This window comes from Podarcis filfolensis, assembly GCF_964270895.1.
Source record: "Podarcis filfolensis genome assembly, chromosome: 8".
Taxonomy (NCBI): Eukaryota; Metazoa; Chordata; class Lepidosauria; order Squamata; family Lacertidae; genus Podarcis; species Podarcis filfolensis.
In genome coordinates this window covers 66,643,462-66,666,897 of record NC_139611.1, presented here as the reverse complement: position 1 = coordinate 66,666,897, position 23,436 = coordinate 66,643,462, and the positions used below count along the sequence as shown (strand labels likewise).

General features: G+C 42.7%; 1 protein-coding gene across 4 annotated transcripts; it reads left to right on the top strand.

Annotated features, from left to right (window-relative positions):
* The first annotated feature begins 476 nt into the window (after window positions 1-476).
* On the top strand, window positions 477-22,903 carry YTHDF2 (YTH N6-methyladenosine RNA binding protein F2). 4 transcript variants are annotated; one of them, XM_083627281.1, is made up of 7 exons: window positions 679-942; window positions 1,330-1,354; window positions 2,959-3,038; window positions 4,363-4,491; window positions 9,496-11,082; window positions 19,141-19,173; window positions 22,021-22,903. In XM_083627281.1, exons 1-7 carry the CDS (start codon window positions 916-918, stop codon window positions 22,042-22,044), a joined length of 1,905 nt encoding a protein of 634 aa, XP_083483407.1. In that variant the 5' UTR covers window positions 679-915; the 3' UTR covers window positions 22,045-22,903. The 4 variants fall into 4 exon arrangements, with proteins under 4 accessions (XP_083483409.1, XP_083483410.1, XP_083483408.1 ...); XM_083627283.1 differs by lacking the exon at window positions 4,363-4,491 and having other exon boundaries at window positions 477-942; XM_083627282.1 differs by lacking the exon at window positions 19,141-19,173 and having other exon boundaries at window positions 627-942.
* The last annotated feature ends 533 nt before the right edge of the window (window positions 22,904-23,436 follow it).

Genomic DNA, 23,436 nt, shown 5'->3' with positions numbered 1-23,436 from the left:
CAGTCTTCACTATTCTCCTGAGCAGGGAATGGACTAGATGAGCCTTGGGGCATCCTTTCCAACTTTACAATTCCATGACTCCGGAGAAAAGCCTAGGTTCCAGTTGCAAACTGCTGTGCACGATGCCACCTGCATCTGCTAGGGCCTTAAGCTATATACATGGGCAAAGCCAGGATTTTTGGTTGGGGGGGGGCAGAACTGACTTGATTGGTCAGTTAGTTAAGTATTTCTGTTTTTTTTTACTGCCCCCCCGGGTACGCCTATGGCTGTGCGTGTGTGTGCGCGTTTTATTAAAAATATAATAAAAAAGCAGCCAAGGTTGTTAAAGGCATAGGCCCCCTTTCAATAAATTAACAGCCTCCCCCGTCTTCCTTGGCTGCATTTTTATACATATTATAAAACTTACAGCACCTTTCCGGAAGGGGGCGCTAGTGACAACTCTCCCTCCTCCTCCTCCATCGCCCCACCCCTTTCCCAGAGCGGTTCAACACATTTACCCATCATGCTTTTCTCTGCCCCCGCATCTTCCCCTCTCCCACCCCCCAGCGCGGTCTCTCACCGCGCGCTCCCTTTACCGCGTGACACCCAACCCTCGCCGAGTGCGCGCATGCGTGCGCGCGCGGGGGGCGGACCATAGAGAGTGGGGGTTGTTGTGGTAGAGGGACGGGGGCTAGAGCGTCGAGGCGAGAAGCGGGCGGAGCCGCGGGCGGGGCGAGCCAGTCAGAGTCCGCCAGGAAGCCGAGAGCGAGCCGCGCGGTGTGTCTCCTCCTCCTCCTCGCTCCCCGGACAAAGCCGCCGCGGTCTCCGCCACCACTACCGCCCCCGCCCCTTCGCTTCCCCCCCGGGCCCCCCCTCGCCTCACCGGCGCAGCTCACCTCGGAACGAGGCCGCCGCCAGACGCCGCCGCACGGAGCCATGTCGGCCAGCAGCCTCTTGGAGCAGGTAACCGGGGTGGGGGGGTGAAACTGGCTGGCGGCGGCGGGGAGCTGGAGGTGCCGCGCTGGGAAAGGCCCCGGCTTCGGGCCTACCGGGCGGCTGTGGTGGGGGGAGCATAAACGGGCAACTAGGAGGCCCCGCGCGCTATCCCTCCTCTCCTCGCGTCGCTCCCGTTTCAAACGAACCCCCGCCGTCAAGCAGGGCCCGGCCTTCCTCCCGCCGAAGCCTCCCCGAGGCAGGCGGAGAGGCCTAGGTTTTGCTCTCCGGCTCTTCCCTTCCTTCGCGTCTCCGTCGGACTCGGGGTTCGGGTTCCTCCTCGTTTTGCCTCATCGCCTTATGTTTCCCTTTCTCTCTCGTTTTCTCCTCGCCGCTGCGCCGCCGCCGCCGCTGCAGAGACCTAAGGGCCAAGGCACCAAAGGTGAGTTGAGGGACCAGCCGCCGTGGCGGGACCGGGAGAGATCCATGAGGGGTGGCCGGGGAGGTGGTGTTTTCCTTTTTTTGGGTGGGTGGAGGGTGGGTGGTGGGAAGGTAGCGCGTTTTCCGTTAATGGAGGATAAGGGAGGGACGCCTCCCGTCCCATTTTTCGATCGGACCTCTTGTTTCCTGAAAGGCATGCAGGTGAGGCGAGTTCCTGCCGTGCCGCCGTCTCTCCAGGAAACCGTAGCGTGGGTTGCCGCATGGGCAGCACACATATGTATCCGTGTGACTTTTGAGAAATCAAATGAAACAGAACGTGGCAGGGAGGAATGCAGCGTGTTTTCCCGTAAGCAATGATGCCCCCTTGGGGGGGAAAAACTGGAGGAAGTCATCATTGCCTTACGGTTTAAAACTTCGTTCTAGTTATATATGTGTGTGTGTGTGGTGTAAGGGAATCCCAAATTAGTTGATTGAGATGAGAGTGATGAGTTATCCCTGGTTAAGAGGGAAAGTGTGACGTATTTAATGGGCTCTTTAATTCGGCAGAGCAAGGAGCTGGGTGCTTGGAAATTAACGTTTTGAGCTAATTGCAGAAGTGAGTCATAGTTAAGAGGGTGCAGTGCACATTAAAAGGTGGCAGTAGCCAGTTTATGTTAGTGGACTGAGGGGGTATTGCATGTTCCCATTTTCTCTAGGCTTCACCCACCCTCAAAGCAAAACCAAAAAACAACAACACACAAACACAGCAAGTTTTAATAAAAAGATAATGTATGGCTTACTGCTGGGGTAGTAATTGTGGTGCCATCCGGATGTTGTTGGACCCTAATTCTCCAGCATGCATGGGCAGTGGTCAGGTATGATGGGAGTTGTAGTCTAGCAACATCTGGAAACTGTCCCATTGGTTATCCTTGGATTGCAATATGAAGATAACAGCTCAGAAAAGGGCTCTTTGACAGCTTTTTCAGGAGGAGATCCTGTAAGCAAAATTGGTGGCAGTGAATAACTGGAGATTGGTGGTTTGCCTGAATATTCAGGCTACAGGAGAAGGAATGGACTCATTAAGTTTCTACAGCTCTTTTAAGGTGAACATAAAGGAGAGAAGCTTTAAAAGGCCATATAAATGAGAATAGTTTGTAATGTTAAAAAAGTTAAGGGGATCATTTCATGGGTTCCAGTTGCAGAACAAAATTCTGCCAAAGCCTGTACCTGTGTTTCTCCCTGCCTCACTTTGAAATGCTTGTCCATATGAGATGGGCTGCTCGAAGGGGAAAGTTCCTATTAATGAAGTTGCTCCTTCGCTAAGTTTAAATGTAAAGCTAAAAGATGCTTTATGTGGCTCATGTAGCTGTAAACAGTGTAAAGAGAGTTCAGTTGTGTGTTTGATAATGGCAGCATATACAGGGAGTAATTTGCCCTTTAGTTCCCCAACATTTACAGTGGAAGGGGGCAGAATTGAAACAGAAGGAAAATTGACATATTTCATTTTCTGTGCGCAGGAATAGGGATCAGGTGGCAAGACTTTCTAGGTCACAGGGTGTGGTTTTTAGACAAGATAGAATAAACTATATTGGTATTGAATAATGCTTGTTATACATTTGTTTTTAGTGCAAAATGGATCGGTGCATCAGAAAGATGGATTAAATGATGATGATATTGAACCTTATTTGAGTCCTCAGGCCAGACCGGTGAGTGATAGAAAACGTACCTATTTGTTTAATGGGTGGGGTGCATTATTAGTAATTGTTTCCTTTTCTGCTATCTAGCTTTCAGGATGCCTTTTGGGCTTGACATTGTACAGTTAACTAACGCTGACGGAACTGGCAATGCTATATAGATACTCATATGTAATTTATATGGAAATATGCAGTGCGCTGTGCTGGAAGCAAGTGGTAACAACTGAGTGTTAGCTGAACAACGCTTATAAATGTTGCAAACATAGCATTAAATAAATAATCCCCCCAACCCCTCACCCAGTTCTCCTTAACATGGGTCCTGGTGCAAACTTATTTCAGCTTCCTAAAGGAAGTGTAGACTACATATAAACTTCTGTCTCTGTTTTTATCTGAATAAATCATTTAAGCCTCTTTCGTGGACCAAGACCACAATCCTCAGCACACTTACTTCCTAAATTCTATGCTTGAAATTCTGCAATTAGCTAAACTATAAAAGTGCCATTGATTTCACTAGGACTTGCTTTGAAGTAAATGTGCTTAGAATTGTAGAATAAATCAGAGTACAGGATGACTTAGTTCTAGGACATTTCATTTAGAACACTTATCTTTTTTATCTTCACCAGCAGTTTATTTGTGTGTGAAAGGAGGGGTGCTTGTTCTTTAGTTAGATTCAGTCTTCTGATATAGATGAGATCTAAACCTTAATATCAGTTTCATTTTGACTACTTAAAGACAGCCGTTATTCTCCCTACTTCTGGAAGGTGTTTAGGTTCACACTGTGGCTGGGATCTGCTGGGAGAGAATTCCATCGTTGTCCAATAATACATTACCGCATGCCATAGTGTATTCTAGTGCACATTTAGCATGATCACGTAGGCACATCTAGTCAGTCTTTGAGTTTGTGACAGGATTAAAGTAGCCTCAAACTGTTCAGTGCATCCTGGATACATGAGTATCTTGAATTGTTCCCAGAAGACCATTGCCTCTTGAATCATGTTTTAATGTGTTCCCAATCACTAATGTGTCAAGACTAGCTGTAGGCAGGTAAAAACATTGCAGTAGCATTCAAAAAACATTGCAAAAACATTCAAAGTTGCAAAGGCACAACAGGTGACTTTCAATTCTGAATTGATAAGAAGGGGCCTTTTCTGCTGATAACTTTGTGAAAAGTGTTCATGCCACTGAAGCTACAGCTGTATGAACAGATATAAGAACATTCCATGCATGTAAACCTGAGGAACCCAGGGCAGACCATCCCCCATACATGCTGGATGTTCCTATTTTCCTGCAATCAAAGGTCTGCTACTCATCATTACCTCACTTTTATTGGCTTCAGCTCCAGTTGGCTTGTCTGCATCCCGTTCCCCACTTACCCTGGATATCAAGTAAACTGACTGCAGGACCTTGGTCGGATGAAAAGAAAAGAGCTGGGTGTTACCAGCGTACTTATGACACCTCATGCCAGGTCTTCACTTGATCTTGCTTAGTGGCCTTATGTTATATATACATGTTAAATAGTAGAGGGTGGAATCCTGTGATGCCTGGAAGTTTACAGGGAGCTGGGTGGTTCATAGTGCTTCAGGAATTCCCTGCCAGGAATGAATGGAAATTTTTGAGTAATTGTGTAAATATCTTACAGGCCTTGTAGTAGTGATAGCAAAACCATGTGATCTGTTCTTCCAGAGCACAGTATGTTGCAATTACTTATTTGTGCCATGGTGAAAAATAATTAGATTTGGGGGCTCAAAAACAGTTTTCCCACTGGACATGATTGAACATTAGAGTGGCAGTCCCAGAAAACAGTCATCTGGATGCATCTAAAGTGATAGGAAAATGGATCTATTTGGCAGCCTGTGACAACTGGCTGGAGTTATCCAGGGTGCTTTCAAGCAGAGCAGAGTCCTGGACAGTCTTAAATCTCATTTGATTTTGCTTAACGCTGATCCCCTCTACCCTGATCATTGCCCAGTGTTTTGTTAATAAAAAAAATGTGCACATGGGTGCTACTTGCGCCTGGGTTCCTATCATCACACCCCTCACAACTGGTAGACGATGCCAACAAAAAGTCAAGATGAGAGGAAGCCCCTAGATGCCAACTTTTAAACTCCAAATTAAAGCATTGCTTTATTTGTGAAGTAGATGTCAACCTAATATTGGTAGGCTTGAGATAACTATGCCTTTGGATGTAGGGAACCTTGGTTTTACCACTTCATTAACTGGGCCTTGTTTGTTACATTATAATCCTTAGTCTTCGCCTTGGAAAGTTTGCATTGCTAGATATGGAATGTCATCTTTGTACTCTTCAGCTCTTCAATTTCTTAAGTAGTAGGTCTTCTGTAAACAAGAGAGATTTTGTTAAGTAGTGGGTGATTATTGTGGTCAGTTTTGCATTTGGGGCAGTTCAATGACAGTTCACTATCAAGATCAGGGGTAGGCAACCTAAGGTCCGTGGGCCGGATGCGGCTCAATCGCCTTCTCAATCTGGCCCACAGACGGTGCATGAGTCAGCATGTTTTTACATGAGTAGAATGTGTCCTTTTATTTAAAATGCATCTCTGGGTTATTTGGTGGGCCTGCCTGGGGTTTCTACATGAGTAGAATGTGTGCTTTTATTTAAAATGCATCTCTGGGGCATAGGAATTCGGCTGAAAAAGGTTGCTGACCCCTGATCAAGATCAATGAGGGGTTTTCATGTTCCTACCCCCCCGCCCCCAGTTCTGCAATAAATTTGGGTGTGGGTGAACTGGACCAGTGTCAGTGTTTTGTGAAGTGGAGCACATCCAGCATACAGTGAGCCCAGTGCTATCAGTTTACATCCTTAATCTTTAGGTGGTGGTGGAACATATTCTTGATTAACTTCAATTAAGATTTAAAAATTCATGGTTTTTGTGTGCAGCAGTATGCTCAGTTATGCCATTAATGCCTGTTTATTTGCTGGCATTAAAAGGAAGAGTTCTGGCAGGCTTGAGAGATATGTTTACACTGTTAAAGCAGTTGGTCCTTGGGGGAGCTGTTTGGTTCCTGGAGTACATCTCAAATGCATAGCCTCAAAAGAGCTTACAGAAGTAACATTTTGCAATGATTATTTAATGTGATGTCATGCTGGCAACTGATATTTCAATTTAATGACAGAGACTTGCAGGTCACAAGTTCATCCTTTGAAAGGCTTAGGGCTGCGCCCAAAGTTAGTGCTAATCAAAATTGACCCATTTAAGTTAATGTGCATAACTAACTTATGTCCACAAATTTCAATGGGTCTTCTCTGAGTTGAACTTAGTTGGATACAACCCTTAGTTTCAAATTTTCACTCTCTTAGCATGTCAGATTCTTCCTTTCCTCACTCTTTGATCAGTTCAGTTATCTGAAAGAAACCACAGTTGGTTTTCCTGCTTCTACGGTGACTGTGTTATGTCCTATTTGAAACTGGCGGGTAGGGAAGCCCAAACTGGACATGAGAATCACCATGAGTGCTCTCAAAAGAAGCAGACATGCTTGTTGTCTGCCGCCCCTCCCCGCCTCACTTCTTGATGATATTTTTAAAAAACTTTAACAATGTGGAGTGATATGACATAATCAGTTGCTACTCCTGCCATACATCACACCTGTGATACAAAGTTTTGTAGTGGGTAAACTGAACGTTATCATGCCATATGTACTGAGTTGTGTCCAGCTGAACTTTACTAAGAGCAGGCCCACCAAATTTAACAGACTAAACTTCATCATGGTTATTACTTTCAATGGGTCCGGTCTGAGTAGTACTAGCATTGGATACAAGCCATTATCCTTAAGCATTAGGGAGTTGTGGGTTTGTGGCAGCCATGATTTGCTTGCAGTGTGTTGTTTGGGTCTAAGTCAAACTTACATTCAGTGTAGGTTGCTGAAGCAGAGAGAGGTTGAATTTGCCAACTTTTCATTCTTTTAGTAGCAGCAGTTATGGTACAGATATTACGGCATTGGCCATTGATGAGCATACATCACAGAATTATTGTGAATGAATGAGAACTTTCTTGCTTACAGTACAGGTATGGGTGACCTGTGTCTCTCCAGATGCTATTGGACTCCTGTCAGCCCCAGCCAGCATGATTGGGAAGCTGTTGTAGCTGAACAAAATCTGGAGGGCCATAGGTTTCCTACCTGTGCTATAGTACCTTTGCAACCTAATCCTATGCCAGTCTAAAGGTTAGTGCTGTGAGCGGAAGATTGCACTTCAGTGATCTACAATGCAGCTGCACAAGGCGGAGATGCCACTTACTTTTTGAACTGCTCATAACTTAATATTATTTCTAGAAACCATAAGGTTGTATGTGCAGAACTGCATATGTTCTTCCGCTGTGCACATGGTGCTAAAGAGGCAGTCGGGTATTAATAATTTTAGCAGGTGTGGTCTCCTTGCTTGGCATAAATCAGGCAGTTCTTTCCACCACCTGCAAAGTTTCTTCTCACACATTCAGAAGTGTATGATCCCCTCGCCCTCCATCACAGCTTGTATTCTATTTGAAGCCAATAAATATAAGTTGCAGCATTCATGGCACATCCTCTGCAAGGTGTCTGTGTCTTTCATGGATAGGGGGATGAAGTACAAGTACTACCTTACTGTTGACAAGGAAGGCATCTTTGCTGCAGCCTCTGGAAACTGTTCGTTGGCTTATGAAGCATAGCCATAGCCCTTTTCCCAATGTATCTGAATGTTTTTACTTACATTAGTTGAATCTATCCTATGCTTCCTGCAGGGAGCTTCTCCCTGGTCTCCAAAAGCCCTTTGGGCAACTCACCAGTGGCTGCAGAGTGTTGGGCTGGCTCCCAAGTGTAGAGTGACACTGTAAGGTGTTCCCTTGAGCTGGGTGTCCTGTGCCCAGTCTTATAATCTACTCAGACTACACAGCAAAATACATGAAGAGGGTCTTGGTTTAAATGGCTTTGAAATCTGAGACTTGTCAAATACAAAACTACTCAATCTTGTAGGTCCAGAGACAAAGATTTTATCCTTTCATAGCTTGTTGCTGTTCTCACCTTATGTGGGTCTGCTGAACAAGTAACATGGGCTGAGAGATGTTTAAATGAGAACACTTTATCAAGAAGGAATGTTTCTGCTGTGGGGTCGACAACTTATATTGTAGCTGAATGATCAAATAACTTTCACCTATGATCTTGCATTCTAGAACAAGATGAAGCTTTAGGCAAATTAATTAGTATCTCAACCTAGTCTGCCTCACTACTTTGGGCTTCTTGATGGAAGATCAAGAGACATACAAAAATTCATGGGTGCTGTCCAACAGCTGTGCACATCTTATTATGGCTTGTACAGGGGGAACTCTAAATGTGCCCACTAACTGGAGCATGGGTTTTGTCTACATTTCTTTAAATCTTATACTTACTGGTAGATCATAGAAAATGCATTATCCCTTCTTATTGGTAGAGTGGGGTTCAATGTAAGGTTAATTCTTAGTTATTGGCAGAGACTCTGGGTATAAACCCCAGAAACAACTTAACAACTTCAAATAATAAACACATAATTAAAAACTATTCTGAACTTTATTTGGATTTTTAAATTTGAAATTGTAGTGAATTTTCAACCCACACTCAAGTGTAAAGAACACAGTTAGAATACAACCTGGTCAGAACTCTTTATCAGTGGTAAAATACACTGATCTTGATAATGTCTTGGGCTAAAGTCATTAATGTGCTAGTGCTTTGTGAAGCACCAACCAGATACTTTCAAATGTTTGAGCCACTTTGGATCTTAATGTTTTCTGAGCCCAAATGCATGTAAGTTTAAACTGCACCAAATTATTTAGAAAGAAAAAAAGAGTTGCAAGAACTGAGCCCTCCCTTCACTTTTTCATTTTTGTTTGAAGTATTTACGTGTATAAATTTTGTTAAATATATAAATTTTGATTGTAATAAGACCTCCAAGTGCCTTTGTAAGGAAATATTAAGTCTTATCAGCCTGGTAACCACGTAATAGTCATCATTTGAAACCTGTTATTTGCTTTCTGTTCTTCACTGGTATCAATATGCCAACAACCTTTGATTGTATCAATGGTGTCTACTGCACTTATCAATTTACTAAGCCTTAATTGTGATTACTTTTAGTACAGTAATCTTAGTTTATATCCTGCTAACCCACAATATAGGTAAGAAGTGCAAACACCACATGTGCTAGACAAGTGGGCACATTTTGGAATATCTTTGTGGTTTAGGGTAAAATGCAGAATGATTCAATTTTCACTGATACTTTAAAACCAATACGTAGCTTATTTTTAATTTTATTATTTCATTTGTCAGTTGTTTTGTACAATAAAAAGTCTCAAAGCAACTTGACGAAAGTGTTCAGTGTTAGCTACAGGTTTCAGTAAATAGGCTTGCCTTGAAAGTTCAATGTGGGGAAAAGGTCTGTGGAAAGCATATATTGTTTCATGCTGCAATGTGCTATTCATTTAACTGTTCAGTTCTTGCTTTTCTCTTCCAGAACAACGCGTACACTGCAATGTCTGATTCCTATATGCCGAATTACTACAGTCCATCCATTGGATTCTCCTACTCTTTGGGTGAAGCTGCTTGGTCTACAGGGGGTGATCCACCAATGCCCTACTTAACATCTTATGGACAGATAAGCAATGGAGAACCTCACTTTCTCCCAGATGCCATGTTTGGACAGCCAGGGGCCCTTGGCAGCACACCATTTCTTGGACAGCATGGCTTTAACTTTTTTCCAAGTGGAATTGACTTCTCAGCTTGGGGCAATAACAGTTCTCAGGGGCAATCAACTCAAAGTTCTGGATATAGTAGCAACTATGCTTATGCACCAAGCTCATTGGGTGGAGCCATGATTGATGGACAGTCTGCTTTTGCTAGTGAGACCCTGAATAAGGCACCTGGCATGAATACCATTGACCAAGGGATGGCAGCTTTGAAGCTAGGCAGCACTGATGTAGCAAGCAACGTCCCAAAAGTTGTTGGCTCTGCTGTTGGCAGTGGGTCTATTGCCAGCAATATTGTAGCTTCCAATAGCTTGCCTCCAGCTACCATTGCTCCTCCAAAGCCAGCATCCTGGGCTGATATTGCCAGCAAACCTGCAAAACAGCAACCCAAGTTGAAGACCAAGAATGGCATTGCAGGGACAAGTCTTCCACCACCTCCCATAAAACATAACATGGATATTGGAACTTGGGATAACAAAGGGCCAGTGACAAAAAATGCTTCCCAGGCTTTAGTTCAGAATATTGGTCAACCACCAACCCAAATATCTCCCCAACCGATGGGTCAGCAAATGAGTAACAGCCCTCCAGCTGTGCAGCCTTCCGCTGGACAACAGCCACAACCCCTGCCACCTCCACCACCCCAACCAACTCAGCTGCCAGTGCAGCAACAGGCAGCTCAGCCTGCCCGCTGGGTTGCACCTCGTAACCGTGGCAATGGGTTTGGCCAGAATGGAGTGGATGGTAGTGCAGTTGGACAGTCTCAGGCCACTTCTGGTTCTGCCCCTTCGGAGCCACACCCAGTCTTGGAGAAGTTGAGGTCCATCAACAACTATAACCCTAAGGATTTTGACTGGAACCCGAAACATGGTCGGGTTTTCATTATCAAGAGTTACTCTGAGGATGATATCCACCGTTCCATTAAATATAACATCTGGTGCAGTACAGAGCATGGTAATAAGAGACTGGATGCTGCTTACCGCTCCATGAATGGAAAAGGTCCTGTTTACTTACTTTTCAGTGTCAATGGCAGTGGTCATTTCTGCGGAGTTGCAGAAATGAAATCTGCTGTGGACTACAACACATGCGCAGGCGTGTGGTCCCAGGACAAATGGAAGGGACGCTTTGATGTCCGGTGGATTTTTGTGAAGGACGTTCCCAACAGCCAACTGCGGCACATTCGCCTAGAGAACAATGAGAATAAACCAGTGACCAACTCCAGGGACACTCAGGAGGTTCCTCTGGAAAAGGCTAAGCAGGTGCTGAAAATCATTGCTACTTACAAGCACACCACTTCCATCTTTGATGACTTCTCACACTATGAGAAACGCCAGGAGGAGGAGGAAAATGTGAAAAAGGTAACTTGCCAAACTGCCAGGATTTGGTAGGGAGTAGAAACAAAGGGGAAGAATTAGGTGTGATTATATGACCATGGCCTCCTCCTTATAAGTGAGTTTGAAGGGGGTGTCATTGCTCTGTAAACATTTATTGAGAAGCTTGTGTAGCACACAAATACATTATATTGGAATACTGTTAGCAAACTTCAAATAGGCCTCTTTCCACTGACACACAGTGAAAGGGCTAGATGAGGGTTCTTGCAGTCTTATTCATGTGTGACTTTAACAAAGATCAAATTGTTGATCTTCAGTGAAAAGTGTGACTGCATTTTTTGTTTTGGCCAAAAGGTTTAATATGATTTCCCCATTTTGTACTTGCAATTTGTATTTCTATAGCAATGGTCTTTTGACTCGAGCAATAAAATTATCTTGACATCTCTAAAAGATATGCTGAGGAAAGTTTTACTTCTTGGGTGGTTGGTGAGAAGATGCTAATAAATGGGAAGTAGAAACATAGGGCAGGATCCAAACACCTACTTTGGGCATGTCCAAGGCATTGAGATGACATCTGGTGGAATACTTGACTTCTGAATAGGAGGCGCTTATTTCATATCAAACTGCTTATGAAACTTCACTGTTTCAAAAGAGGCATGTCATATGACATGAGGATTGCCTTTTTAGGAACACAAGTCCATACCTCCGTTGGGCATCGGAAGCCAGTTGCATTTGTTTTCTTATGTAGGTCTTTGAAAGATGATTTATATACATCAGGAATGGGGAATCTCTGGCCCTCCAGATGTTGTTGGACTCCAGCTCTCATAATCTTTGTCTATTGGCTGAGCCAGCTGGGGCTGATGGGTAGTCCAACAACATTTGGAGGGCTGCAAGTGCCCAATTCCTGGTACAGAGTAAGGATGAAATCCAGTGCTGCTGTTCTGCTTGCAACCCTGGATTGGAGGACTGAAGGGGAAATAAAAGATTTTCCTCCCTATCTCCTTTGCTGGATCAGAAACACGTGGGATGACAGCATTAACACTAAAACAAATCCTGTGACATCTCAAAGACTAACACATTTATTATGGCCTAAACTCTTCACAAGATAGACTCCCTTCAACAGATGCATGTATGGACTAGAATAATTCCAAATGTATGCCACTGTAAACCAGCATAAGTGTTTGCTTCCCCTTTTGTTATACATAAGTGCAGGTTTTCTGGCACTGATGATGAAGAAATGGTTGTAACCCACTCTAGGACCTCATGGTGAAGGGCAAGTAATAAATTGAATGAGTAATAATAGGGCACACGCTCTTTAAAAAATGTTGCATGGGAAAGGTTAATGTGCACAACCACTTATGGGTCTTAGGTTACTTCGCGAACCTTGAAGGGTGTTGTTTTTTTAAAGACTGAAATACGACCTCCATCATTTTTACAACAGTGGCTTATAAGGCACCTATGTTGTAAAAATGCAATGAGCAAGGAAGCAAAACTAAGTGGGCAAAATAGACCTTGGAGGTGCTTATGTTTATGGTTTGTAGAACTTCAAAGAAGGTGCAGGAAGGAAGAATGGCAGAGTAGTACAAGTATATTAATTCTTTCAAGTCCAGTGGGTACTTGATGGTTTCAGGCACTCCTTTTTAAAATTGTAGTACTTTTGTTAAAATTCAGCTTATATATTAACAGCAATGCAGACAATGTTAAAAGCTGATACGCTGCTGGAAAAGCATGCTTTTAAGTTAAAAGCTCCATGAGTTGCCTTTTGTTCCTCCTTGGAGTTAGATCAGTAGGCCCTCAAATGGACAAGTAAAAACAGTATTATTGTGTCCCTAGTATTGTCTAAGCAAAGTGATTTTTTTAAAAAGTCTGTACATTTGTTTTATATAAGACTGCCACAGTCTGAAAAGTACATTAAAAGTGGTTTGGTTTGTAATAGTTCAGTGTTTAGCATATCAGTTTGGGATGTGTCCTCCATGTTATGAGAATCTGACCCTAGCCATGAATAGGCAGAAACTCTTTAAGTGGGAGCTGACTTTTACTTTTAATGGAATGTAGTAATGGTTTTAAGCAGAAGTGGTGCATGTCATCCTCTTTAGCCTGTTCTGTTTTCTGGAAAAGAACTTCCACAGCTAAGTTCCAAGGCACCTGTAAAGTGGCATAAGGCTTATTGGTCCACTGCCATTTGTAACAGGTCATTTTTCAAAGAGCTTGTTGTCTTGACAGTTGGCAGGAAGATGGTAAGAGATTCTCCATCCCTGCTCTTTGAAAGATCAACACTTCAATTTGCCTGATGTGTAACTTTTTAAAGCTACAGTTAATTTTATTGGTTGGGGACCCATCTAATACTGTAACTCCTCCAGTGCTACTTTGACATGGTAGTATTGGGAAAACTTGTATTTTCAAGGGGCTTTAGATTTATAACAGTATTCTGTGAAACTGTAGCACCCTAACAGCAGTCAGAATGTAGGGATACAGTCAAACCTCTGTTCCCAAACTCCTCCGTTGTTGAATGTTTTGGCTCCCAAACGCTGAAAACCCATAAGTAAGTCTTCCGGTTTTCGAAGTTTTTCGGAAGCTGAACGTCCAACACTGCTTCCGCTTGAGTGCAAGAAGCTCTTGCAGCCAATCAGAAGCCGTGCCTCAGTTGTCGAATGTTTCAGAAGCTGAATGGGCTTACGGAACGGATTATGTTTGACAACCGAGTTTTGACTGTACAGTCTTAAACCCAGGCAAGAGCAGCTGTTTTTTGTATTCTCATGAACCACTTGATGTTCCAAGCAGTGTTTGGGGGGCAGAGGTATATTTTGCTACACAACCAATTTCTTTATGAGTGATCAGGTTCTATAATAAAGCACCACCTGGCAGCAAGTGCTAAACATTTTTATGAGTTCCTTGCAGTCTTGCATATCTGAGACATCATATGTAAAATCAATAGAAAGCTGTTAAAAGAGTGGAACATCTATTTAAAAATAGTCATAGTGAGAGAAGCTCTTAATGTTTAACCACATACTTATGAAAATGTTCTCAGGATGGATAAAATTGGACCATGGGAACCTGGGAAGCTGCAAGTTAGGACATTTGTCTACTCCGCCTGCAGCTCTCCAGGGTCTCAGGCAGATGGTCTTCCCCATAACCTGCAACATGATCCTTTAACTGGAGATGCCAGACATTGAGCCTAGGACCTGCTGCATGCAAAGCATGTTCTGTACTACTGAACTGTGGTCACATGCAATATCAGGATGATTGGCTGCCAGTTGGCCATCTCTGCCTTAAATGACCTACTTGGAAGTAAATCTCAGTGAAATTGGTTTTTAATGTGCCACAGTACTCCATTGTTGATAGAAAATATTTGTTCATCTTGTTTAGAGCTCTGAACTATGTAAGCAAAGTACACACTGTACATATTGTTTAGAGCTTTAAGAATTTGCCTAAAGATTTGCATTCTGCAATGGGGTTTTTTGTTTTTGGCTGTCCAGAGGGGCACCTGAATAATGTAAATCAGACCAGCCAGAGTCAACAGTAAAGAGCCAAATTGAGTTAGGTGTTACAATACTAGGGTTTCAAAATGTGAATATGTGATCTTTGGTGAAATCTATTCAAATGAGTGTTTCTTTAAATTGAATGAGTCATTCTAGGTGGCAATTCTTGGTTCCAATTTTGGACAATTTGCAGCAACTCTTTTTGATTCAGAACAATTTGATAGCCCATTTCAGCATTGCATATAATCATAATTTGTCCAAAGATGGTGATGTCAGTACACTAATTGGTATGTGCTATGTTGGCCTCTCTTCTAGTACCCTTTAGTACTTCACAGAACCCCAAAATGATTCTGAGCTCTCAAAAAGCCTGAGATTCATTAAGCATGAATTTGCTAATTTCAGGGGTTAGTCTAAGCCTCGCAGCAAGTATTGAGTTCTCTCTGCATATCTTAGAGCAATGTTTCTCAAACTTAGGCCTTCAGCTGTTTTTGGACTACAACTCCCATCAGGAAGTTGTGGTCAGGGATGATGGGAGACCCAGCAACATCTGGAGACCCAAGTTAGAGAAACACTGAGGGTGAGAAGCCCAGAGGAGTGGGCACAATCACTTGGAGACTTGCACACCTCTGATAGCCTCAGCAGCTATTTAGGTGAGCAGTTCTTCCTTAAAGAGTCATTTGAAGAATACTCCTTTCAAGAGGCCTATCTCCCATTCATACTTAAGGAAGAAAGCCTTCACTGTTCTATGCTTATTGATAGTTATAATCAATAAAATAGCAGGATAAGTTAAAAAAAAAAAAGCCCCAACCCCACAAAAATGAGTGCTCAGAACTTGATGCTGGATGTCAAACCATGAAGAATTCTGAAATTATTATTCAAGCAAGTATAGAAAACCGCTAAGTGAGGAACTATGGACTGTGGAGACCATGTTTCACATAAGGGAGCTCCATTCCTCCAAAAATATCAGATATGTAAATCACTGAATAGTCACATTCTATAAATATTATACCTGAGCACTTGGAACTTGGTTGTTGAGCGTTCAGTGACTTACAATTTGCTTTGCTCTGATTCAGAGTGTTCAGATTTGCTCCCTTATCCTAGTGTGTTTAGAAGAGCTAGTGTGTTTAGAAGAGGTTTGATTGTAACAAAAGTGGAGTCAGAGGGGAGCTTGTGGCTTAAAGACACTCCTATACCTCTGTCATTTGAACACTGTTCTTAGTCCTTAAGCCAGTTGCTCGGGCCTTTATTGGGGACTATATTTAAGGGGCTTGAACTTTGCCCTTGAGTCAGAGCCATAACCAAGCTAGACTTGCTGTTCCTTCTTGCAGCAGGATGGTTTGAACAGTAAGCAGGCAAACTATATTTCAGAATCCTGTGATGAAGGCTGGTTTACAGCATTAGGGTTCAGAAAGTTCTTCACTACTTTTCCTGATTTTGCCACTACTTAAATTTCACTTGGGGTAATATCACTATAAAGTGCCTCATTCTCCTTACTGGATCCTCTTCGAATATTCTCTGTTTTTTGTGTGTACCTAATTCTATAGGCTTGGGTTTGAAAGTAAATTTTGGCAAGTTGCTAACAGAGGGCTAGTTCCAAACTGAGACATGATGCAAGATATGAATGGACCATCTTTCAACTTTTTTAAAAAGTAAAAAGCAGCTTTGGATCATGTAATTGGGAGAGCAAGGGCAGTGAGAAGGAATGCCTCCATATGGGGGAAAGGCCATAGCTCAGTGATAGAGCATCAACAGGTTCAGCATTTTCAGTTAGGTCTGGAAATGTCTTCTGGCTGAAACCCTGGAGAGCTACTGCATGTCAGGGTAGACGATGCTGAAATAGATGGGCCAGTGGTTTGTCTCAGTATCAGGCAATTTCCTATCTTCCTGTGAAAATCGTTTTTAAAACATTTCTTTAAAAATGAGTGAAGATACCATATTTTTCAGTCTATGAGACGCCCCCATGTATAAGACCCCCCTATTTTTAGCGACTCAGTTTAAAGAAAATGAGGGGAGATGCCCCAAAGTTGTTGAGCTTCTCCCCCCCCCCCATGCAGCTGCAAGCTTCTCCCCCAACGTTTCCTGCGTGCAGCGGCATCAGGGGAAGTTGTGTTCCTGCCAGCCGGTGGGCAGGTGTGCCGCTTCTCCCCCCCCCCCCATGCAGCTGCGGGCAGGAAACACTCCCTAGATTGTTTCCCGCGCGCAGCCGTATCGGGGAAGTTGCGCTCCCACCAACCAGCTGGCTGGCGGCGCGCAGCTTCTCTCCCCCCCCCCCATGCAGTTGCGGGCAGGAAACACTACCTGGATCGTTTCCTGCTCACTGTGGCATCGTTGGAAGTTGTGCTCCCGCCAACCAGCTGGCTGGCAGGTGCACTGCTTCTCCCCCCATGCCACTATCTGTGTATTGGATGACCCCAGTTTTTTAACATGATTTTTGAGTCAAAAAAAAACTTGTCTAATACACGGAAAAACATGGTAAGTGAAATATGAGCATGATGGCCACAGTGCAGAATTTCACAGATGAAAATAACTTAAGAGAGCCAGCATGGGGCAGTGGTTAGAGTAGGCTGCTGGGGAGACCTGCCTTGAAACTCACTGGATGGCCTTGGGGCAGTTGCTTTCTCTTAGCCCAGCTTTTCCTTCCACTGTCTGGTGCGCTCCAGATGTTATTGCACTCCGTTTCCCAATGCCTCTGAACATTTGCCCATGCTGGCTGGGGCTGATAGGAGCTGGGTAATTTTGGCTTACCCTAATCCAACACAGAAGGTTATTTGTGAGGATAAAATAGAGTAACCTATATCCATGTTCATTGAGTACAAATGCAGAAAATGTCATTTACCTATTTTGTAAGAGTCCTGCAGCTCTGTTGGCACAATGGAATCTCTTCTTCCTCTCCTGTTCCTTCCAGTCCCCTGTTCACCCTCAAAATCAGTGCTGGAGATTTGGGGGACCTTCCAGAGCAGGTTTTTGGGGCGCATGTGTGAAAGAGAGAAAAGGAAGATGCTATTGCACCAGTGGAACTCCATTGGCGCAGCATTGACACAACCTTCAGTTCCTTACAGGTTTTTCTCCTTACCTCCCCGCCCCCTGCCATTAACTCAGTGCCCAAAGCATAGTCAGTATTTGTACAATACGTAATTAAAATAGTTTGTGAGACACTATTCATTCTAACTTCTGATAGGACTTCAAAGTGTATTAATGCTACCAATTCTTAAAAGCATCTCTAAATAGCACCTCATGTCTGTCACATTTTTGCTTCCTGAAATAAAGTTGCAAAAAGTTTCCTTACTCTGTTGTTTCTGTAAGTTAATTTTGAAGGTATATAACTAGGATTTGTTAAGAAGCATCACTGCCATTTTAGTTAGGAATTTGGTGTAATGTACTCCGTCGGGGTTGGAACCCTCATGCCCGGGGACTGAATGTGGCCCTCCAGGCTTCTCTGGTTGGCCCTTGATGCTTTCTCTTTGGCTACTCCCCTCTGCAGCCTGCACCGCCCCGCCTCCCCAACTTGTGCTGCTTCATGCCTTCCTTGAGTGTCTTTGGCTGGCATGTGTTGTTGAACTTGATAATGTCTCTTTCTTGTCTGGACAGTGGATGTAGAGATGAGCATGTGGGATAAACACGTGGCCATATGAAAACCTCTGGCCTTTCCTTGGCAAGAATGTAGCCTACTACACAAGCAGGAAAGTCACATCCACTGTGCTGCCTCTAGTTCCTTCCTTGTGCCATGCATGCAGCCCCTGAAAAGATCTATGAAAGAATGTGGCTATCAAGATTTCCCCCATCCCTGTTCTACATTATGATAACTGCCATATCATTGGCTCACAATGCATTCCCTTGTGTACAAAGCTGTATTTGCAAAAGTGGAAAGCACTTCTTTTGAAGGCATATCAAAGCTGCTTGTGAGGGTTTGTCCCATCAAACACTTTAGTATATGTCATGGGTTGGTGAAGTTGACAAAATCTTGAGGGCTGTTTGAAAAGCACTTCTGCTTAGATGCTTGAGCAAACGTGTTTTGGACACAAGCCATTGACTATTAAGCAATGTGCAAACCATGGTTTGGCTGATGGGGCTGTGTCTCATGTTCCCGTGTTCCCTATTCCTCTTGCACACTCAGATTTCCTGATTCAAAGTGAAGGAGGGCACCTCTGCTTTGTGTAACCATAGTATAGTTCTAGTTCTTGTTTGGAGGCAAAACAGAAGTTGCACAAATCAGTTTGTTCAGTTTTGGATATGCTGACACCCCATGGTTTGCCGGAAGTGGGGAGTGAATTGGAACATAGGAGAGGAGAAACATGCAACGTGAAAGCATGATTCCAGTGACCTAAGCATAGTTGAATTTTTACATAGAACAAGCTGAAGAGTGTAGCTATTGGGACAAGATGGCTGACGAGAATTTTACATACATTTACATAAAACATCTTAGTTGGGCCCCTAGTCCATTGCCTTGTTTGCATTGATAGTGTACATATGTTCTTCTTCCAGAAGAGAGAACTTTCATATGCATAAGGCATCAGGTTTGGGAATATGACAGATGATTTGCCCCTAGCATTTGTTTTCAAGGCTATTATCAGTGCAATGAAAGCTAATAGCATTAATTGCTTTCTAGGTGCTGTACAACGATGACTTCATTCAAATTATGGTAAATCTATATAATTTGTATGGTGATAAATCTATCAGAAGCCAAATTCTTATATAGTATTTGAAATGCTGTGTTAGATAGCTAATGCATTATAGAAGTTTCAGATTGGCTTTGGTGTTTATAGTAACTACAGTCAATTTGTAGAAAACACATGGTTGTGAGAATCAAGCGGTAGAGGGCATCACCTCCAGGACTTAAACTAGATAGGCAGAGCTTAGCCACAGATCTTGAATTCTGGATTACAGCTAGGTTGCAATAATCCAGTGGCTTGTGTTCAGTGCTTGTCCTACTCGAAGTATACCCACTGAAGTTAATGGACATTACTTAGTTTCATTAATTTAAATGGGTCTCCTCTGAGTGGGACTTATTTGGATACAACCTAAAGTGTGGTTTGTGATGTTTCCCTTGAAGACTCTGGATACCTTTTTATATAGGGCCACTTTTCTGCACCATGTTTTAACACAGTCCCAAAATTAAACAATTTTAAAATGTAATGCATAAAATTGTACAAAAAAATTAATAAAGCGGTTAAAACAAAAACACACTTTCAATAAAATCCCTAACACCTGGTAGAATAAAACATTTTCACTTGTTTCTGAAACAAGATTAAGAAAGAATGTTGTTGGGCTCTCAGGCAAGATTGATTAATTAAAATTAGCAAGAAGAAAAACCAGTTTATGGTTATTACTGTTATTATTGTTTTTAACCTCCTTCCACAAATTTTCCCATATATTGAATGTGAAAAAAGCTAACATCATTTAAATCAAGCTTCCTGTTGATTCAGCTTCATACATTTCCTAAACTATGGCACAAACCTCTCAACTAAATTATGTTAACTTGCAACTAGCTAGAGTATTACACTGTTTTAGTCTTAAAACCAGGCGTTGCATCTTTATACCCTCTAAAGCAGTCTTTTTCTGGTGTCCTGGTGTTCTTCAGATATTTTGGACCACAACTCCCATAATCCCTGACCTGCTGGCTGGAGCTGATAAAAGTTGGAGTTCAAAACTTCTGGAAGGCACCAGGTTGGGGAAGGCTGCAGCAGGGTGTTGTGGGATGGAATTAGATCAGGAATGTCTACATGCAGGATGTTCTAAAGAAACATTCTGGAATAGTATACCTGATATGATTTCCAAAACAAAAGACAACACTGGATAAATTATGGAAGGATATCTTACTCAGTTGCAGCTGTGATCCATTGAGGTCAGAAAGGATGTACTTTACCTTACATTTGTTTTTTGCTCTGGAGAAGTAATTTTCTTGCCGATAAGTAAAATTCCAAATTTTATCCCAAGTCAGGTGGTCTTCCCATGTAACCTGTGTCTGCTCTTCTACTTACTCTGTGATAGATAACATCTTGCAGCATTACCTCTTGGGTCATCCTCTTCTGACAGTGTTGAAGGCTGAGTCCTAGATTCCCCCCCCCCCCCGAATTGGGTTGTTCCTGTGTTTCATCAATAGCCTTAAGGGAAAGTGGAATTAATAGCCTTTCCCCATAGATTATAGTCCTGTCTTTCACATTCCTGTTTGACAGAGGAGTAAAAGAGACAATTGGGGTTTCCCTATGGTAATCTGGTTGGCCACAAAGGGAATGACATGGCGGATAAGATAGGCTTATAGTTTGACCCAGCAGAGCTTTTCTTTTCTTACAACTTTGCCAAGACCATCTTGAAAGTTAATGAAAAAATGGGGATTTGAACTGTTGATAGGTAATGGCCTATTGAATAGGCTGGCCTATCAAAAGTCTAGCATAGTTCAGCAAAGTGCCCAGGCAAACTTCTATGATGGAGTACAAACTTAAAGCATCAGTACAATTTCCATTCAGGAACTTTGCATTAGTATGTAACTTAAAGCTTGTATCTGCATTCCTTTAGATTTATGTGGGAGCAGAGTCTGCTCTGTTGGCACCCCTGCCTTGGTATCAAACATGTGATAACCAGCTGACATGATGTCCTCAGTAGCCTGAAGGGATCAGTTATGCCTGAATAGTAAAGGGATTTCTTTGCACTCTTCCTGAAGTGCTGCTAGTTAGCAGCCTAGCCTTCATCTTTTAGATGGGATGCATGCTGAGTGTCCTGCAATATATAGGTTCAGACCACATTAACTTTCTGCTTTTAGCGGTTAAATTATAAAATGATCAGGTAAATGGAAGGTGCAGTATGATTACATATAGTTGGTTCACATAAATGGAATGGAATGCAGCTAAATTCTATCCTGACACCTTTTGAGTGGGAGTGTTATGTTTTCAGTTGCCATCACCTCTGGAGAGCTTTAGGCCTTCGTAGCTTAGTTTTCAGTTGGTGTGTCGATAGCACACTTTATACCAGCTATTGCATTGCCACTTGTTTGCTAATTTTTTCACAATGTAAAAGAGGAAGAAGAAACAGAAATTACCACTATCTGGTTCTGGGGTAGCCAAGATTGTGCTTTCCAGGTGTTGTGAATGACAGCTCCCATCAGTACCAGCCAGCATGATCAATGGTCAGGGATGACTGGAGTTGTGGTCCACAACATCTAGAGGGAGCCACGTGCCTACCCTGATCTAGTTAAGGTCCAAAAATTTGCTGATCGTTAGAAATACTGGGATCTCTAGGAGGACGCAGACCCAAGTGAATGTTTTTCATGATACAGACTGGCTTGCTTCAAAAGATGTTTTAGGGATTAAAATGTGCACAAAGCAGGTGCTGTCTGGTATATTTGGAATATGAGGAGGTAGCTCAGCTCAGCTGAATATCCACAGAATGACTCTCATTAACCTATTCAGCAGTGAAAATAATACTATTAAAAGTTTTACAAAACTGCCGTGCCACTAACAGCCGCCTTTCTGTCTCTCTCTCTCTCCTGTAGGAACGTCAAGGCCGTGTGAAGTAAAATGCTGAGCCCTTCCACAGAGACTGCAGCAGACATGCTGCAACATGGATATCTTTCAGAAAGGACGAAAAACTACACCAGAGAAAATTAGAACTTGTTTCATTGACTTCATACAAACTCTTATAAACTTACAGTTTTAAAAAAAGTATTGGAATTTCACAAGAGACATAGGACTTAAAAACAAAAACAAAAAAACCCCTTCTAGGTAGAGTAGAGGTGAAAACTGTCCCCTTTCTTTTGGCTTTGGTTGTGATTTCAGAGCATACGCTTTGTTTTTTTGTCTTTTTACTATGTTGATCGGATTTTAAAGTCCGCAAGTGGCATATGCCTTTTTCTCTAATTTTTAAACCTGCCGCTTCCCTGGTTTCCTGGCCTTCTAAACCTCTCTTCCCTCTGGTTTTTTTGACATTTGCACTTGGAACACCGAGTTGTGACTTTCTTTTGGACATCTACCATGGAAAGTGGAATAAATAACATTTTTTCCATGGACTGGAAGAGGAATTTTATGAAGAATTTGATTTTTTATGCCTAGAAGATTTGAATGGAATCTGTCGGCAAGGTCGTGTCTGAGGGGTGGTTCATTTTCTCTCAAAGTCAAATACGAAGAGTCCTAAGAAATGTTCTGTTCTTGTGCATTATATGGATTACAGATTAAGTCTGGCTTGATTTGATTTGAAGGCTGAGAACAGTGGTAAAAACTTGTTTGTTTACAGGAACATTAATTTTGGAAGAAAAATATTGTAAACTGTGTAGTGAATGTTTCTTCAGTTTTCTTGTTAAGCCAATGAGGAATGGGCGCTGCCTTTCTTTCACCATTAATCACTTCTCAATAATAAACGTGAGATCCTGTTGAGCATCACTTTTTGGCCCCTTAGTTTTTAGTCCGTAGGCCACTGCTTTAGCACTTGTGCACAGCAACGAGAAGCTTCAACATGAGGAATAAAAGTGGGTGTGATGAATTTTAGCGAGGCTTTCCAGCCTCTAGTTCATTGGCTAGTTCTGGTCTTTCTCTTTTAAGAATTCACTTCTCAGGGAGTTGCTGCCTGACTATTATCTCAACACCAAAGGTGATCCCTACTCTAAAGCATGTAGCATTTATGAGGTCTCCTTTTACAGGCCAGGTGTTTGTAATTGCAGACCTGCTTTACATCACAGTGGTGATCTCTTTGATATTGGGGGATGATTCGTTTGGTGGTATGGGGCATTCCTGCCTACGTAAGCAAACTCTTGTTGTTTTCGGGGGGGGGGGGGCTATCCCAAGTTTGAAGCGTTGCCTGAATTGCTGAGGTTCATTGTCAGCATATTGCAGCTGGACCAAATTGACAAGTAGAACAATGCTAGGATTAAGTAATACCTGTTTAAGTAAGTTTCAGTAGGGGATGAAGGACAAAG

Bases quoted from the DNA above. Each gene is read 5' to 3' on its own strand.
- YTHDF2 (XM_083627281.1), top strand. From the start codon at position 916: ATGTCGGCCAGCAGCCTCTTGGAGCAG. The intron at 1,355-2,958 runs GTGAGTTGAGGG...ATTTGTTTTTAG, and splicing joins TAAGGGCCAAGGCACCAAAG to TGCAAAATGGATCGGTGCAT. The intron at 4,492-9,495 runs GTCTTCACTTGA...TTTCTCTTCCAG, and splicing joins CTTATGACACCTCATGCCAG to AACAACGCGTACACTGCAAT.